Genomic DNA, 19,263 nt, shown 5'->3' on the forward strand with positions numbered 1-19,263 from the left:
TTTCAAGCCCTGATGTAGTCAGCCATCTTCTGGGTGTACCTGCTCTTCTGCTGAGGACCTCCACCACCGAGGGAGGGAAGAAGCCCACCCGGTCCGTCCCCCGCTGGGTGTCGTGGATGTGGCCTTTCCAGCGGCCGTCCGAGTGCTGCTCCAGAACCTGCGGCGACACGGCGCTTCAGTTAATGCTTCTCCCCACCGACGGTGCGCATGCACCGACTCCTTCAGGAGCGCGTTTAACGCCCCGCCGAGCCGCGGCAGGATGGAAAAACCCATCTGTTCATTATGAGCACTGAGAAAACAGCCCGAGGTGACGAAAACAAACAGCTCTCTGATTCCTGTTAAAAGGAGCCCTGGAAGTCCCACTGACTCATGAAGAGATATCAAAATACGCAGCGTGGAGAAGGTAAACACACTCCTGTGTGTGTGTGTGTGTGTGTGTGTGTGTGTGTGTGTGTGTGTGTGTGTGTGTGTGTGTGTGTGTGTGTGTGTGTGTGTGTGTACCGAGGTGCTGCGTGAACAAGCTGCTGATGACAGAGCAACAGCAGCAAGTCTGCTCCTGCTTCTCTGCTGCCGTCTCCTGATCAGGGTTCACTAAATTACCCCAAAACATCCCCCACAAATCCTCAGACCAGGCCCGCGCTCTCACGCCACCTCACCTCCTGATTCTGGTCACCAACAGGCAGCGTTGTGATCCCGTCTCCACTCAGTATCACTCTTAAGATCATTTTGTTTTCCAACTTCCAATTTATTCTATTTTCTGCTCGTGTTCAGACAGACGTATTTGCTCCTGAGGAGAAAGTCTCCAGATTTACTAAAAACAAATGATAGATGAAGAAAAGACAACACTATTGTGGTCTATGGTTGCCCTGCACTAACTTTAGCATCGCGGCATAAACCAGGCTCGGTTACGGCGAAGCGATGAAGTGAAAGCGTTTGACGTGACGCTCTGCAGCTGGAGTTCAGCAACGCGTCACACGTTGATAGGGGACCAAACTGGAAAATGAATAAAAAATATATTGTGAAGAAGGTTTTTGTGTGTTTGAGCTCAATGCAATACATAATGGTTTCTCGGTTGCTCCGGGCTTCCAGACGTGGAGCATTTGCACCGGATTAATATTGCAGACGTCCTGCGTAATCATTTCAGATTACTGTTGTCCCCTGGTAAGACTACACCCGTGGGAATAGGGACTAACACAACGGTCTTTAACCGCCGACTGGCTGCAGGCTGCTCTGACTGGGTGCAGGCTGCTCTGGAGGGGTGCAGGCGGTACGGTCTAAACGTTAGGGGAACCTTTCAGAACTTGACAGCACTCTGATCTCATTTTCTGCTCAGAAATCTGAATCTGAAGGGAGGGTGGTCAAAACGTGAACAATTAAAGACTAAACTGGGAGACAATCATCCATTTAACGGAGTGGTATCATAGCAACACCTGGTTAAGAAATGAAACCCAACAAACCCACAACGGAGAAAGGTCAATGTGGGGTGTCCATGATGAGTATTTAATGAATCCATCTTTTAAACTTCTCAGGAATTTTTACTCGATTACTTTGCTGGGACCTGAGACGTCGCCTCTGCCGTCTTTCCAAGCTGAAGAGTCGATCCAGGGAAAAGCGCAGGGATCAACTCTCTCTCTCTCTGCTACTCGCTGCTGTGTTTGGTATGACTTCTTGGGTTTAACCGTGTGAAACAGAAAGTAGGAGTTGATATTACGAGACACAAGCCGAATGTGCTCAAATGAAAACCAGTGATATTAAACTTGTGTTCATAAACACGTCCAGATCCTGCAGGTGTTAAACTCGACTTTAACACCCAGTGAATTAAATCTACCTGAAAAATTGTTTGCGCGTCCAGAAAATACTACCGACGATGCACATATAGACTTTGAAAACAGAAAAAACTGCACATAAAACGTCTATTTCCTACATTGCGTACAACTACAACATAGCTATAATAGTTTAGTTCCTCGACTGACCGCTAGGGGCCGACTCTAAAAACGACTCAATCTCAATTGTCCTCCACTTTAAAATGTCCAACTTTGCAGCGGCAATAAACATATTTACAGTCTGGAACAACAGTTGTTGTTTCCACATGCATGACAGCTGCACGTGGGGGGGGCGGGGCTTCTGTGCCACATCAGATACGATTATAGAAAGCAACAGATGCGTTTTGGGTTTTGTGAGTGCGAGGACAGAAAGGTCTTTGGAAACTCTTTGGGTGGCATCACAAGGGTTTGTCCAGTTCTTCTCATAAAGTCTCCGGCTGAGAGCAGAGATGAATAAATCCTCTTTTCCAGACGTGCACAAACTTGAATTTGTGAGGCGTATTTTTCACACGCTGGCAAAGCTTGATTAACGAAAACAAGCCACAGAGTCTTATAAACAATCATTTGGTTTTGGGGCTCAGAAGTTATCGGCTTTAATCTGGGGAATTCTGCAACAAGGTCATTTCAGCAAACGTTAGCCCCCCCCCTCCATGTGAAGGGTTGTGATCCCAAGGATCCCACCCTGGCTCACCTACCACCTCCGTACGAGCCCCTCGTATGCAGCTTTCCTGCACGGTGGGGGCTGTTTTGAAACAACTGTGTGGGAGGAAGCTAGCAGTCCACACAGGGACGGAGGATGGGGGGGCGGGCATCAGACTGTATCCACTTCTGTGTGGGGGACACTGTCCCCACCAGGACTGCACGGACCAACCCTCGTATAACGGTTCTCCTTAAAGACTAGAGAGCTCTTAGATCAGGAAACAAGGCGGGGCTGAGAGGAAAGATCCTTAAGTTCTGTGACTGGTAGTGTTGTTTTTGTCAGCCTGTTTCAATTTTAGTTTTAGTCTAGTCTTTGGGTCAAGCTATCCTTTTAGTTTTTATTAGTTTTAGTCACGTTCATTTTCCTTTTAGTCATGTCAAGCTTCAGCCGACTAAAAGTCTGAGCATTCTAGTCTTATTTTAGTCAGAATTTTCCAGGACCATTTTAGCCTCGTTTTAGTCAAAGATTGTATTTAGCCAAACCCATTTTACAATTCAAACAAGGTTATCTTATTGTTATATTATTGTTACCTTATAGACTCAAGAATACATTCATTCCAGATACAGAAGACGCTCTAATTTGAGTTTACAACATATTTATTTTTCCGCATTTCTCCCCGTCTTTTAATTTTTGGAAGACACATTTGGTTTTCTTTTTACACGTCTATGTAGGAAAGTGTATCCAAAGATGGTCTCTTCTTCTTCTCCCAGCCCCAGAGAAGATCCCCGCGTGGCCGGCCATCGGCCCCTTTCTCTATTAGACTCTGTTTTTAATTGACGGGAACCTAGAGCTCTGCGTTAACGGCATCAGCCTCTTCTGGATCTGATTCCCCGCGACTGGGATGGAGGACGTGACGTCACCAGCAGCAGAAATAAACCAGAGGAAACTACTGAAAACATGGAGGATCTTTGTTAGAACATTTCATCTCAAGTTTTTATTTTGTAATCTACATTTTAGTCTCGTTTTTATTCGTTGACGATATTGCATTATATATGTAATTATCGTTATCGACACATGAACAGCATTTTCGTGGCGTCTCGTTTTCCTCAGGTGATAAAGGTTCGTTGACTACGATATTTAGTCATAATTTTCGTTGACGAAAGCAACTTTAGTGACTGGTGAGATGATCTCTACAAGAAAGGACGTTAGACTCTTCCTGCTGAGGAGAGTGTAGGAAGCACTATTAAAAACCTTTAATGTCTCTACGTTGGCAGCAACCATTTATCTTATCTTGTATTTTCTTTAAAACTAGGATCTCCATTGTAATAAAATCCAGAGTACAGTAAATAACAAAAGATGAGACAATGGCACGAGTAACAAAGCAGATGTGTCTCAGCTGGAGGCTGCAACGCGAGGCCTTGGCCTGCTGATCCAGACGGATGGTTTACCATAATAATATCTCCGGCCCGCAGGTTGAGGGCGGTGGGGTCGTGGAGGTTCCAGTAGTCCTTCACCGCTCTGACTTGGAGAGAACTTGACGCCTCTGCAAAAAGAAACGACAGCAAGCGTCATCGAATCGTCACGAGCCGCCTCCAACTGACGTCTCTCTCGACCAAAGATCCCAAGAGCCACCGACCTCTGAGCAGCTGCTTGATCTCCCTGCTGGCCGAGGACGTGGTGAACTGGTTAACGATGTCCAGAGCCGTCTGGTTGTAGGTGTTGCGCATGTTTACGTTGATGCCCGCCTGAACACACACACAGGTCACATTAAAGTGGACCGTACTACCATCCGCACTCGTTTCAGATGCATCTGGTTGGATGGAAACATCGTCTGACATTACATCAAGCAGCAGCCGCACTACTTCCGTCTTGCCGTAGAGGGCAGCCTCGTGCAGAGAAGTGCCCGCCTTGGTGGCCCTGTTGATGTCGATGCCGGCTTTGAGCAGCAGCCTACGGAATCAGAAACAAGCCCGTGAGACCACGAGTGCAGCTCAGAAACAGATTCATGCAGACATCCCCAACATCTCATTAAAGCATCCATCCCTCCCACACGCACAAACAAAACAACAATTACACCCCTGGTTCTGTCAGAGGCCCAGATGTGGGAATGCTGATGCATCTGGACAGAGGTGGAGGAGAGAAAGTTCTCTAAACGCTAGGCGATGCCACGCGTACGCAGGTCCTCGACTGAAGGAACCTTCATCAGGATCTTATCTGGAATTGGGAGCAGGCGTCCTTGTTTTGCTGCTCAGATAATCCCCTCTGGAACCCCCCCCCCTCACACTCAGAACGCCCGTGCTTGCATGTAATCACGCTCCCCAGATCGGCTGCACACAATTGCAATATTATCTTGATCACAGCAGGAATGCTCCCCCGGTTTTAAACGCCAGCGTTTCTGCCGAACGCTGCAGTTCTGCATTAGAGAGTTTTACTGCTGCGGCACATTTCAACTGCAAGACTACTGTGTTGTGTCGCGGTGGAAAGCTCGGCGGCTGCTGGGTAAACCAGAAATGTGCCTAAAACGACAATGATTCCAGGTCGTAGGGAAGGCCCGGAAGGACCGGAGACATTTCAAAGCATCCAGCAATCTTCTGTCAAAGCTGCTCTTTACTGCATTTGAATGATTTAATCTTCCAAGTCAGGAGACGGATCGAGAAGGAGGAGGAGGAGGAGGTGGAGGGAGAGATGAGGGTGAGAGAGATGGTGTCGCAAGATAATTAGGGGAAGACGAGTCATTAGCAGCGCGTCTAAGAGACAGGGCGGGGTTACTTGGCAGACTACATACTTATTTACGCAGACACGCTCACATAAAAACAAAGAGGAGAAAAGACTGTAAAGTCAGTCAGCAGGAACCAGAGCAGCAGCGACAGCATCTGTACTCTGGGAGGAACCGCTGAACTCACAAACAAATAAAAGAAGGGAATAAATTAAAAACACTGAGGTGTCACCATGAATGCACCGGGGCGTTGTGTTGGTGGAGCAGAACAACCGAGCTGGTGATGTCACAACCAACATCAGCCAACGACACCGGTCCCCTCTAACTGGACCGGTCCCTCTAATTCAGGGGTGTCAAACTCATTTTGCTTGGCGGGCCGGATTTGACCAATTTTTTTCTCGCGGGCCGCACGCTCAAAATAACAAGAACGGTGCGAAAAATTTTACTATTGTTATCTAATCCAATATCAGTTTAGTTAATTTTAAAGGAAATGTGCACTTTGTTTACACTCTAATTATGTAAAATATATTTCTTCAGGATCTTTTCTTGAAACTTCTCGTTTTTTTCAAATTATGCAAGATACTTTTAATATCATTTTACAAAGATAAACAGAAACAAGTATGTTTTTTTTATATTTGGCTTTTTTAAATCTTTCTTATTACATCCGAGAGTGTTTCTTTGTGATTTAGAGATTTTTCCAGTACAATTAAGTGTATTTATTTTTTTAAATTGGCGCAAATATTTACGCCAGTGTGCCGAAAAAGTCAGCACTTCTTTCAACTGTTTTACTTTGTCACTATCCTCGTATTCAAAACTGAAATTCTCTGAATAAATATCTTCTATCATCTTTTTAGCAGTGATATTTTTCCTGCGAAAATATATAATAGTAGTCAGTTAATAAAAATAAACGACCGTCTACACGGGCCCACGGGCCGCACATTTGACACCCCTGCTCTAATTGGACCGGTTCTGTTAAAGGGGACCGGTCCCCTCTCACAGGACCGGTTAACAATAAAAATAATAATAACAGTGTTGCAGTAATCCCGGCGAGAAGTGCCAAGGCTGTGAAGGAAGATGGCAGTGGTACGGGGGGTGAGGGAGGGGCGGAGGCGGTTGATGTTACGTAAGTGGAAGTGTGCAAAGAACTGTCGAGGATGACAACCAGACTCTTATACTTATACAATAGTGTTGCTCTTGTACCAGTGAGGAGAATCTGCTTTGTCACTGTTTAGTTTGAGGAAGCTTGAAGAAAACCTTGATTTCTGCCATGCAGTTAGTGAGGGAGGAGGGTGGGAAGTTGGAAGTGGGTTTACTGGTGAGGTAGACGCGAGTGTCGTCCGTATAGCGGTGGAAGTAGGGATGGGCGGTATGGACTAAAAAATGTATCACGATAATTTCTGGCATTTATCCCGATAACGATAAAAATGACGATAAAAAAAATACCAATTCAACTCCACCTTTTTAACTATAAATCTATCACCACATTCAGTCTTTGGAGCCCCCAAAACACTGCTCTAAAAGAATACTAAATGCTACTAAACATCATCTTTCTTTCTTTCTTTCTTTCAGGCTCATTTCTTTCTTTCTTTCTTTCTTTCTTTCTTTCTTTCTTTCTTTCTTTCTTTCTTTCTTTCTTTCTTTCAGGCTCATTTCTTTCTTTCTTTCAGGCTCATTTCTTTCTTTCTTTCAACCATAAATCAGCTTTACACAAAAACGTCATCAACGGGAATTTATCGTTTTTACCGCGAGATGACAAATTCTTATCGTGGGAAATTTTTTTGACGGTTTATCGTGAACGGTCAAATATCACCCATTCCTAGGTGGAAGTGATATTATATTTGCGGAAGATATTGCTGAAGGGAAGGAGGTGATTGATGAAGAGCAGGGACCCCAGGATAGAACCCTGGGGCACGCCTTAAGTGACAGGGAAAGATTTAAGGTGAAAGAAATGTGTGCAGCCTGAGAGACTCTCAGAGGATGCTGTTAGCTTTAAGGGGCCTCAACTGTTGACTAGGTTTTACGCAAGACGTTGGTCTTCGTCTCCTCATCAGCAGGAAAGATGGAAGGAAACGTGTTTAAGCTTCCTCTTTGTTTTCCATTTTGCTTCGGCCCAACATGTGCAATATCTCTTCATGGTTCCTCTCGACTTGGGATCTTTTCCCAGGCATTACTTGGACTTTCCAAAGCTCAATCAGCTGCTCCAGCACTTAAACAGCTTTCCACTTATCATGGTTACTAATCAAACCACCTTAGCAGCAACATAGAATCATGTTTCAAAAACCTGTGTTTCAATTAAATAAAGCTAAAATCTCCAAAAGCAGCATTAATGGTGATCTGATGATTGTTGTAGGAGAAGCTACAGTATTTCTAAATCTCCACAGTGTGATGGAAAATTTAGCCTTGTGCCACGTGATTAAACCAAAACTGCTGAGAGCATCAAAGTATAGCCTTGGCCCAAGAGTGTACAGACTGGTAGTTTGCTCAGAAGATGACCTTAAAGATGTTTTTGTCTACTCAAATTGTAAAAATGAATCATCCTTTATGCCTTAAAATCATTATGCTTCCTTTGTTTCATTGTCATTCTGCATCGAGACGCCCCATGTATGTTTTGACCCTTTTACATGCAATTGTTGAATTAAATCTACTGAAATCTGGATAATTTCTCAAGTCTTATTATTAGTAACTTAGTCCAGTTATTCACCTGGTTGGAAAGAACGTATTAAAGAGCATTTGATAGGTTTTTCCACAACACACAGCATCGTACTTTATAGATACAAACAGAATTATCTTCATAAATATACGTTTAACTTTGCAGACAGATGCATTTGCACGTCGTCTTACGTGATGATGTCTTTGTGTCCGTTCCTGGCGGCCAGGTGGAGGGGTGTGGTGGAGGGAGAGTCCAAGCCGTCGCCTCCCCCTTCTCCTTCTAGCAGCACTGTCACCATGTTACTGCTCAGCAGCAACTGAGCCACCTGAAAATGAAAGATAATGATCTGACGAGGGGGGGCATAGAAAAACCAGCACTTGAAGCTGTCTGCTTAAAAGAGTAAATGATGACATTTATGGGAAAGGTTGCACACAGAGGCGTATCCCCCGTCCCCAGCAGTGGACAGACAACACAGGCTCCACTAAGGCCACATGTCCCACAGCTCTCTGCTCTTCACATCTAAGCTGTAAACTCAAGTCAGACGCAAGCATCTAACAGGCGTGTGTGTGTGTCTAATGCTGAATTAGCATGCCAGCTCTACATCTTGCAGCCCGCCGTATCCGCTGATGTAGCAGGGACAACAGTGTCTTTAAAGAGCCACTGAGGTCTGCTTCGCCTCCACTCAAACAGGCTTAGCTAAGCTGGACCGCCTCATCTCACCCGTGGTTCATGTTTGACATCCTTAAAAAGAAAAGGAGTGCCTTCACATGCAAATAAAGAGATTATATGACTGAAGCAAATCCTTTTATGAGTGGTCACGGCAAAAAAACAACAAGAAAAACAACCAAATGTGCCTCTCGATAGTTATAGTTGTTGTAAATATCTTTTATAGCGCACTGAAGCGCACTGAATTTGACGAGGACTAGCAAGCTTTTAATCAAATTCAGTCATCAGATTAAATCACTTAAATTCATTGTTTGGGTTCATGAAGTGCAGGAATAAAAGGATACCCTTTAATTTTAGCAGTGAATTTCACCGCAAATGGAAAACCACTTATTTTAAGTTCAATACTACCAAAAGATCTGCTGATTACAGGTTCCTTGGCAAATTCATATATTTTACTAGAAGTCTGACCTGCTGATCTTGAGTCAAGATTAAGAATTATAATCAGTCACAGACTGTAGAGTAACATACAACTGAAAGGTAGCAGAGGCTGCAGGTCCGTTAGCAGTTTCCTCCGGACTCTGTCGGATACTGAAGCGTCTTTCAGCTCCTCGGTTGGGTTTTAAGGTCCACTACTTAGGCGTAGCAAAAACGGTGGTGTTTTCACGCATTTTTGCCGTTCGTTTACACGAAAACGAAGTCACCAAAAACTATAATTTCTGAAATCTCCGGCCAAAGTGGAGATTTGCAAAAAACTCTGTTTTCACGTTTGCTTGTAAACAGATGGAAACGGACATTTAGGCTTCAGAACATCACTTTATGCGACAGAAACGTCACCAGCGTCATGTGGGCGACCTGTGTACAATTTGTTTGGCCACTGTAGTTACTCGTGTCATTTGTTGATGTTTTTTTCTAGGATTCCGATTGGCTAGCATGACTTTATGCTTCTCGTTCCACTGCCGCCTGTAGGTTTGGCTGCTCATAGCACCTTAACAGCGTATTTATGCAGGTTTGTGTAAATGAAGAGATTTTGAAAACGATCTGATGTAAATGATGGTATTTTTTCAAAACGTAGAGGTGGAAATATCTGTTTTTGTAAATACACGGCTATGTGTAAACGGGGCCTGAGTGTAAAGTAGATCCATCAAACCTGTCAACGCGGTGCTTTACTCAACTTCCACATCAGACAAACCTCCCTGTGACTGGGTCGTCATGATGCACTTCACCATTTAGCATAAAACACTTCTGGATTTCTTAAAAGTCTTGAAAATGATCATGCACATTATGCCTTTACAACCAGAAATAAAGGATTAAAAACAAGCAGAAGAACCACCGGCTGATGAAAACAGTGCATCTCTTCTGTTCCAGTGCTGAAAGAAGACAGAGATATTCCCCTACCTTCAGTCTGCCGAACTCGCAGGCCAAATCCAGAGGGGTCTTCTTGGCCTTGTTCTTCACACAGGGATTCGACTGATGCTGCAGCAACATCTCAGACTGGGAGCAGAAGGGAGAGAGTTTAACCCGCTGTAACTTCTACCCTCTCATGTATTGTGCACATCCCCTCACATGCCAGTCATCCCCTACAAGCGTTTTGATGTCTTATCCCCCGACAGAGGGAGGAACACATGATAGCTCTGGCTTGTCAGTACTGTGTTTGATGGTGTTCTGCTGGAGACACCGGGCTCCCGTGTGGGTTGTGTTACAGGTGGAGGTGTGTTTGTCCCGCAGAACATTCCAGAAGCCAAGAAATGAGGCACAAGGGGGGGGGAGTGTGGTCTAGCAGAGGACTTGGCGTCGCTGCATTAGTGATATTACTGCTATTGTTGGTGGACAAAAGCTGCCGAAGCACAAAGGGGTTAGATGTCAGAGGAGTGGGAGGCCGAGCGAGGCCCTGAAACGTGGCCTCGGGCGACTCGGCGGTGTCTGTTGGCGTGCACTCACCACCTCGTAGTGTCCGTACTGAGCAGACAGATGTAAGGGTATCTGGCCGTCAGGTGAAGGGGAGTTGACTGATGCGCCGGCTCGCAGCAGCAGCAAGGCGGAGTCGGCCTTGCCCTGCCAGGCTGCGTAGTGGAGGGGGCGCATGCCTGGGGAGGAGAGCAAGGAGATGAGAGGAGGCCAGGAACCACTGGGACCGCCATGATGGTGCAGCCTCATCATGGAAGACCCATAGCAACTTCAACAGCCCTCATCCTGCACAATTTAAAGCCCAATTCATGGCCACGGGAACCCCTGAAGTTGAGCAGGATCTCCCCCATAAGTCCTTCTTTAGCCCGGTCATGTTCGAGCCCGAGCCTGTGACCCCTTTGGCTCTCCCCCTAAACCCAACTTCCCATCTGACTACTCTCAATAAGAGCCAGACGATCTTAACATGAAGCCCAGAAAGCTCGGCAACAACGGGTGCTCGCCAGTCACCACTTGATTAAGCTATCGTAAGACCCGCCCCTCAAACACAGATGAGCCAATGGCTGTTGAGCGTCAGCTCCAGAGGGGTGGGAGCTCAAATCCAAACGTGAGATCAAGTGGTCCGGCAGCAGACGATCAGTCACGTATGTACAACAGTTTGTATACATTTCCAGTTAGCATCTAAAATCCGTCAAATTAAAAATAAAAAATAAAACACAACATCCCGTTGGTGCTGTGGGGTAGTGACCCCTCCTTTAATCGGATCACAATCGTCTGATTACAATTCATCTTTGTACTAAGCAGCTAAAATGTCAGGGGAAGAATAAAGTATAACTTTATTCAAAGGGTAATTATTTAGCAAAGACGAGGGTGGGAAAAACAATCATGGGGCAATACCAAGTACCCCCTTTCACTAGATCTGAGGTGGGGAGTTGCAGCTACTGAACCAAAGAAGTACTTATTTTCACTTTATAGTTTAAGTTTTATTCTTTTCAGCCAGTGGTGTAAAGTACAAGTACTTCGTTATTGTACTTAAGTAAGATTTTTGAGAATTTGTACTTTTATTGATACTTTCATTTTTCTGTACTTTTACTTTTACTTCGTTACATTTTCAAGGAAAAAAAAAAATCGTACTTTTAATCCGCTATACAAATTCTTGGATTCTTCATTTCTTTGCAATCCTTTTGAAAATAATTTTGTACTTTGAATTTTGTACTTTTTACTTTTGTACTTAAGTACATTTTACACCATGTACTTTTGGTACTTTATTATATTTAAGTTGAGGTACTTTTATACTTTTACTTAAGTAATGTTCTTAATGGGTACTTTTTACTTTTACTTAAGTAATTTTCAAGCAGAAAATTTGTACTTTTACTTAAGTACAATATTTTTGTACTTTTTCCACCTCTGTTTTCAGCTTTGTTTTGTTTTTTGGATAAATAATATCACAGAGAAAATAGGCTGTTGTTCCTTTAAGATACGTGTATGTACAACAGCTTCAGGACAGTAAAGTCATGTAGTGTGAACGGCACAACAATCTGCCAATGCTTGAAATTTAAAAAGAACAAAACCATCAGAATGAATCCAACTTTTAATAGAAAATCACCCAGATGCTTAAACAAAAGACAGCCAGTATCTCTGCTATAACTCAGCGAGGTATTCTGTTACTCGTGTGGTTGATTATATTTACTACTGGAACGCTACAACTGGAAACAGTGGACCAATCAGTGCATGTGCAACCCTCAGTGTTTACTTGTGAGTTTTATGACTCGCAAGTAAACGACGGAGACTGTAGAGTTTGTGGATAAGTATGGACTCTCCACAAGGACCGCTAACAACGCAAGCACACGTGCACGTTACTAATCTCTGAGAAGAGAAGAGCGAAGGCACTAATGAAATGAAGGGAGATCAGATCATCATCCACACATGTTGGCAGATGTTCACAGAGATCTGCTGAGTTAGTAGAGTATGGATGCACAATTACTATTACTTTTGTTACTTTTGGTGTTATTTGTAAGAGAGAAGCATAAATCATCTTGGTGAACTAGAAACTTTGGTTCAAAAACAACAAAAACACTGACGAGGAAGCTTGTTGTAAGACTAATTACAGCAGAGTGAAGGCATGATGCCAACAACAACACACCTTCCTCTGCTCCGTCTAGTCTGAACAAGTAGATAAATAAATTAAGTCATACCTGTCTTACCTAAGAAATATGATGCCTGTGAACTTTTACCTCAGAGTGTAGCCTCATATTCACTAATGCAGCTGTAAAACCTCACAGTCTTAGCCCTGGAGCTCTTCCTGTAAAGTGTCCTCACCTCAAGCGTGTGCCTTCTGTCGATGAAGTGTGATGTGTTTCGGGGTTCCTACCCTGACCCAGCTGTGTTTTACTAAATTACATTCCGCTACCTTGACATCTCGTGAGTGAACTGCTTGATGCTACTTGATCTGCAGGTTTATGTCGCTTCAGCTTAAGCTGGATTCAATAAACCCACAAGAGGTCAAAAAGTGCCAAAATTTTAACTTAGCAGGAAAATACTGCACAGCGGACGCTAGAGGCGTCACAAATATGGTTACGTGCACGCCCCGCTTGTGGTTTGGTGTCGTGTTAGTGGTAGAGCTGCCGTCACTTCTTGGCAGACAAACTTCAAAGCGAATCCTATTTCTTCATGAGTCAAACTTAATTCAAGCTGGGTGTCAGAAAGCTCTGGAGGATGTAACCGACTGAGACTGAACTTTAAAAGAAGAGAAAAGACTTCTCTCCCAAGTTGTGAGCAAGCTTGATGAGGGCTGAGAGTGTTCTTCCATGGTACCATTGATATCCTTGATATCCACGGTGGCCTGGGCCTCCAGCAGCAGAGACAGCAGCTCCGTCGTGCCCATCAGAGCAGCGTGGTGCAGCGCCGAGAAGCTGAGAAGAGACGGGGACACGAGAAACGGTGTGAATCAGACTGAGGCGTGTTCAGCAGCCGAGCGATTTTCAACGTCGCTGCAGCCTCAGACAGGAATTCAAATGTGTTTGACAAGTTGCAGCCATCGACACTTCACATTAAGTGTTTTTGTATTTGTGCAAAACTTCAATCGTCATGACTACAGGCTGAGATAAGACATGCATTCATATTTATATATATAATATATTTATCCCACAGTGAAGCCACAGATGTAAGCGCTGCATGTGTGCGAGCTCATCAAAGCTTCAGATTAAAGGCGCGTGATCGTCTCCGGGTTCTGTGAATTCCACAGAGGTGGGAAATTAAAGGCATAAATTCTTTTGCCAACTAGTTCTGCCTCTGCTTGAGGCCATGTAGACATGGTGAGTCTTCAAGGGTTTGCTCAACCGGGGCTGGAGTTATGGCACGTTCTCCTCAGGATGATTTAACACAGCCCCGGGGGGCCTCTGCATGTTCTCCGGGGGGGGTTTGCAACCAGCAGCATCACAAGTGTTGAATTTGACTATTGTGGTTTCAAGTATCTTGCTGTGGACGTGTGAGGGGATTATTGTAGACCAGTAGGTCAAACTAAGACGACCCTACTTCATCTGCATCCCACGCCGCGTGCTTCCTGCCGCCTCACATGAACGCGTCGCCGTGGGGTGGTGCCGACCGGGTGACGAGCAATTATTTGCTCGCCTTTCACAACCCCCCCGTCATCCCACCTGCGCTGATCTCAGATGTCACGGGTGACCCCGTCCTCCGTCTCACGGCGGATGAATACGTTTGATTTCAACACCTGTATTGTGTGTCACTTCCCACAAATTGCATTGACCCTGCGTGTCGACACAAGCAGCGCTGCTCAGTAAACGCGCCGCCGCCCGCCGCACGTAGACCCAAACAATCCAGCTGGATTAACTTTCCTTTTGTTCTTTTTCTTCCCTTCTCCCCTTTCCCTACGTTTGTATAAATTTCCAGTTAGCATCTAAAATCGGTCAAATTAAAAAAGAAAACACAACATCCCGTTGTTGCTGTGGGGTCGTGACCCCTCTTTTAATCTGATCACAATCGTCTGATCACGAATAATCTTTGTAGTAGGCAGCTATGATGTCAGGGGAACAAAAGAGTATAACTTTATTCATAATCATTTAGCAAAGATGAGCGTGGGCAAAAAAATCATGAGGCAATACTAAGTACCCCCTCTCACTAGATCTGAGGTGGTTTAGTTGCAGCCCTGGATGAGTTAATCATCAGCAGGTGTGCAGACGTCTACAAGAGCAAACTGCTCTTGTAGACAATGCTAAGAGGGAAAGACATCAGCAAAGGTCTTAGAGGAGCAATAGGCGATGCATATCCATCTAGAAAGAGTAATGAAGCTCTTTCCAAACACTTTGTAGCTCAGTGTTCTGCACTGAGAACGATTATTCTCAAAGTTTAGCATTTGAGACAGCCACTAAACATCCCAGGGGGAGATGCCCCATCCTTACTTGGAGGTCAGGTTGTGCAATGCTCAGAAGAACACACACCAAAAACTCAAGCCTCATCTGAGACCCTGCAGGCTTCTGTGAGCATGTTGGATGTTGAAGTCCCTTTTCCTCCGTTTGGTATCAACCAAAAGCAGCGTTTCAGGACATAATGGCTCGAAAAGAAAAATCTAAATATTCAGAATCGTCTGTGAAGATTCAGAACTCCACCGGTCTGAAATACTGAGACCGCCGCATACGTCAATGTCCAGAATCCTCCACACGGATCAGGAACGTTGGAAAAGAACTGATTACTTTAACTCACTGCTGCTACAGGTGATCAATAAGCTACTGAACCAAAGAGGTACTTATTTTCACTTTTTATTTGTAATTTTATTCTTTTCAGCTTTGTTTTGTTGGATGAGAAAATAGGCTGTTTATGTGCTTTATGATCAGAGTATTTGTTTGTTGTGCTTTTATACAAAAAAGGGTGAAAAAAAAGGCGGGAACTTGTGCACATGGAGGGATCCTTCGTTAATCGGGTGATCTTTTTCATCAATAACAGGAAAAAAAGTACTTCTTCTCCAACTGTAACATCTGACTGATCCACTGTGCCAAACAAACTCAGCGTTATGTAACTTTCGGGGTGAGATTATGACCGAGGAACACTGTAAGTTGCTTGCACGTCCTGACGTTGAATAACGCTGGAAACGTAGCGGAGGCCCAGAATCTGCGCGTCCACCGACAGACAGTGACTCTATTGTTGTTCTGTCTCGCCTGGCGCTTATCTGACAGGATGTGACACACGGCAGCAGGTCCACGCACGTCCTCCTTACCCCTCGGCGTCTTGGTAGTTGATGTTGAGCCTCTTGTTGGAGCCCAGCAACTCTGGAGAAAGGAGGAGACGGAGGAGAGGTCTGTTAGCATCTGGTGACATTTGACAGCTCCAGCACACCTGAACACTGCGTCTGTTTGTTCAACAGTGTTGTTTTTTCCTCCCACTTCTCCTCATCATCGCTGCTTATCCTGTCAGCCGTGACAGGGCGGAGAGCTTTCCTCACCCCGGCCTCTTTCAGCAAACCTGACACCCTCATGGCAGCCGAGTGACTCATAAACAGATGATTCTGCCTCGCAGAAATGTACCGATCCAGGCGTTTCTGCCACCGCCTCACAGTTCCTCGCAATTGAGATCGACCCGTGACATACGTCGGTTAACAAGACCGAGCTTGTTTTATTTTATTCCTACTCACCTTGAATGTGACACACGGCTATCTGTCCCATGTCTTCAGTTATTCATTCTTTATCCCAGACCCCCACTTCCTCAGCGTCTGCCGGCACCAGCGCTGCAGCCAACATCAACCCCGTTAAATCACCGTCTAAAACTCCAGAACGAGCCTAAAAACCTGCATCACTGCTGCATTGCTTTGTCGAAACGACGCACTGCAGCGAGATGTTTCATCGCACCAGCTTTCTTCTTCACGTGCGTAATCACTTCACCACACCGAACCAAGAACATCCAACTTTTAATGACACTAAACGAGATTCCCAAGCTCCATATCCATCCCTTGCCTCTGTCGAGGGCTAGAAATACTCCTCACGCAGCTAAATATCCCCGGACATCCTACAGAAGAAGCCGCTGTGAAGGCCTGATTGTCCACCTAAACCCATGCAGACCCGGACCGCCCGGACCGCCCAGACCTCGACATACAGCCCCATTCATGGCAGCTGATGACCCTCATTGTTGTCTCCCACACAGGTGTGGAATACCACAGATGTGTGTGTCCGGAGGGGGGAGACGGAGATGCAGATTGACGTCTCTGTTAGAAGGGGCAGCTGTTTCATGATATGTCAAGTATTTCTAAGGATTTCACACTTTTTGAACGGTTGCACATCTCCGACTGAGGGTGGCTGAAGAAGAATCTGAAGACAAATGTGCAAAAACACCCGAATCTTTAATCCTTCTCTTTCAGGGAAAATAAGACGAATAGATGCTCGAGAGCCATCTGGAGTAAATGTTTGATTTGTGTTTATTTTGCAAGCAAACACTAAATACTTCACCAAACAGAATCACTCTTAATGCTGCTAGGGTCACGTTACACATGTCTGCATGAATGAATGAATGCAATGAATGCATGCACGAATGCATAAACAAACAAATGCACAGATGAATGATTGCACCAATGAATGAATGAATGAACGAACTAAAAAATTGCAAAGATGAATGATTTCACCAATGAATGAATGAATGAATGAACTGGCAAATGCAAAGATTAATGATGCATGAATGCATGCACGAATGCATGAATGAATGAATTAACAAATGCACAGATGAACGATTGCAACAATGAATAAATGAATGAATTAACAAATGCACAGATGAATGATTGCACCAATGAATGAATGAATGAATGAACTAAAAAATTGCAAAGATTAATTATTTCACCAATGAATGAATGAATGAATGAATGAACTGGCAAATGCAAAGATTAATGATGCATGAATGCATGCACGAACGCATGAATGAATGAATTAACAAATGCACAGATGAACGATTGCAACAATGAATGAATGAATGAATGAATGAATGAATGAATGAATGAATGAATGAACTAAAAAATTGCAAAGATTAATTATTTCACCAATGAATGAATGAATGGATGGATGAATGAATGAATGAACTGGCAAATGCAAAGATTAACGATGCATGAATGCATGCACGAACGCATGAATGAATGAATTAACAAATGCACAGATGAACGATTGCAACAATGAATAAATGAATGAACTAACAAATGCAAAGATTAATGACTGCACCAATGAATGAATGAATGAATGAATGAATGAATGAATGAATGAATGAATGAATGATGTTGGTTCTATTAGCAGATCAGACCAGAGTTTCATGCCCTACCACGCCCTGTTCTACACCTGATAACAATCAGACAAAAACAAAAAGGAGTCTTTACCAGTTTACGTTCCAAAGGTACAACCAGGTATTCTCCATTTGGATAATTCAAAATAACCCTTAGCAAAAACAAAAAAACAAAAAGGATACTTCTCTCTATGTTGCAACGTACAGTCGTAAATTTGAGCTGTGGAGAACGATCAGACCTCCAATCCCACATCTGGACTCACTACCAGCAACATTCATAGAAAGCAAACGAAGCATAAACACATTATTATCACATTTTCAGACATACAAGTCAAACCAAGTACTGTGGAAGTATTCCCCAACACACAGAGCTTTCTTCGCCCGCCGTCTGAACTCAACCACACAACTTTAAAGCCTCATTGTCAGAGCTGAGTATTTGATCCACAAGGTGTCGATGAGTGTTCCGAAATGGTTCGATCTATTCGTGGGAATACATCCCTCGTTCAAGCAGCGCTGGAGAAGACTCGGACTCTCTTTCCGGATTAAATGAGCTGTCAATCAAAAGCTGAGGATAGCAACCATACTTTGAAATCACCGTATCAGAAACGCTTACATGCAAACTGGACTTATGGGACGAAATACACTGAGGATTAGACGCAGCGACTGAGCTTTCTGAAGTTATGCAAATCATCCGCAGTCTCGTGTGGAGGCGGCCTTGCCGGCACCATAGCTGTTCTTGAAGGCAACATCGCAAGAAAAGCTGCCAAAATTAGCGCGTCCACCCGGGCGGGACGTTTTCATCGCTGCCCACTGAAGCTGCAGTCCATAAATACCTCCGGTGGACTCGTTTGACCCTGGAATCAACCAAGACCAGCCTTTATTCTCCACTGATGACAAAAAAGCCAGAACTTGTGGGGTTTTAACTGAATGTTAACGTGAAAGGGGACTTTGAGAAGCCCCAGACACTTTGATGAAAGTCAGCGCCCAACAATGCAGCTCAAGTTAAATATTAATGCCGAGCAGTGAAGTTCATTTACCAGAACCATTGCAACAAGCAGGAAAAACAGAGAAAAGGAGTTTGGGAATAAATGCTCGGTTATGACTTGGGTTCCTCTCGTTCCTGTTAATTTAACAACAAATATTTGACTCATCTGTGCATTTAGAGCCGTCTAATTAACACTATTGCTCTGAAAAACCTTTGTAAAAGCTAAGAGACTCAGTATGACACTTATGAGTCACAGAATATGAAGAAATTTGCAATTTTATAGCATTTAATTGGGTTTCCCCCGGAGCCATTATCAAATATTCTGTTCCATCTTTCTTTCTGATTTACTGCTGTTTTTTTTGTTGTTTTTCAGTTCAGAAAAAATAAGAAGGGGAAAAATATTTTTTGATTTACAATGCAGTTGGGCTCTTTGAATAAAAAAATCATTAAACCACCAATAAAAGCCCAAGACATCTCCCAGAGTTCCTGGGAGCCGCCTGTGAAACTGGAGATTCATTATTTATATTCCTGACAATTCCAACATTTAAAGACTTTATGAGGAGAATTACTCTTTGATTTTCTGGAGGAATGGATGATGTCAACCGCTTCCTCCAG

The 19,263-nt window shown here is 44.1% G+C and overlaps 1 protein-coding gene across 5 annotated transcripts in view; it reads right to left on the reverse strand.

The window, feature by feature from the left end:
- LOC133419391 (caskin-2-like) overlaps nucleotides 1–19,263 on the reverse strand; it is a 77,389-nt gene that overhangs the window by 19,434 nt on the left and 38,692 nt on the right. For all 5 annotated transcript variants that reach the window (XM_061708553.1, XM_061708552.1, XM_061708551.1 and 2 more), the window contains exons 3-11: nucleotides 15,628–15,679; nucleotides 13,212–13,309; nucleotides 10,434–10,579; nucleotides 9,891–9,986; nucleotides 8,021–8,154; nucleotides 4,305–4,413; nucleotides 4,100–4,208; nucleotides 3,912–4,006; nucleotides 40–157 (exon numbers count right to left, since the gene is read on the reverse strand). In XM_061708553.1, coding sequence (XP_061564537.1) covers nucleotides 40–157; nucleotides 3,912–4,006; nucleotides 4,100–4,208; nucleotides 4,305–4,413; nucleotides 8,021–8,154; nucleotides 9,891–9,986; nucleotides 10,434–10,579; nucleotides 13,212–13,309; nucleotides 15,628–15,679 — 957 coding nt within the window. The remainder of the gene's footprint in view (nucleotides 1–39; nucleotides 158–3,911; nucleotides 4,007–4,099; nucleotides 4,209–4,304; nucleotides 4,414–8,020; nucleotides 8,155–9,890; nucleotides 9,987–10,433; nucleotides 10,580–13,211; nucleotides 13,310–15,627; nucleotides 15,680–19,263) is intronic.

Source organism: Cololabis saira, chromosome 19 (assembly GCF_033807715.1).
Source record: "Cololabis saira isolate AMF1-May2022 chromosome 19, fColSai1.1, whole genome shotgun sequence".
Taxonomy (NCBI): Eukaryota; Metazoa; Chordata; class Actinopteri; order Beloniformes; family Belonidae; genus Cololabis; species Cololabis saira.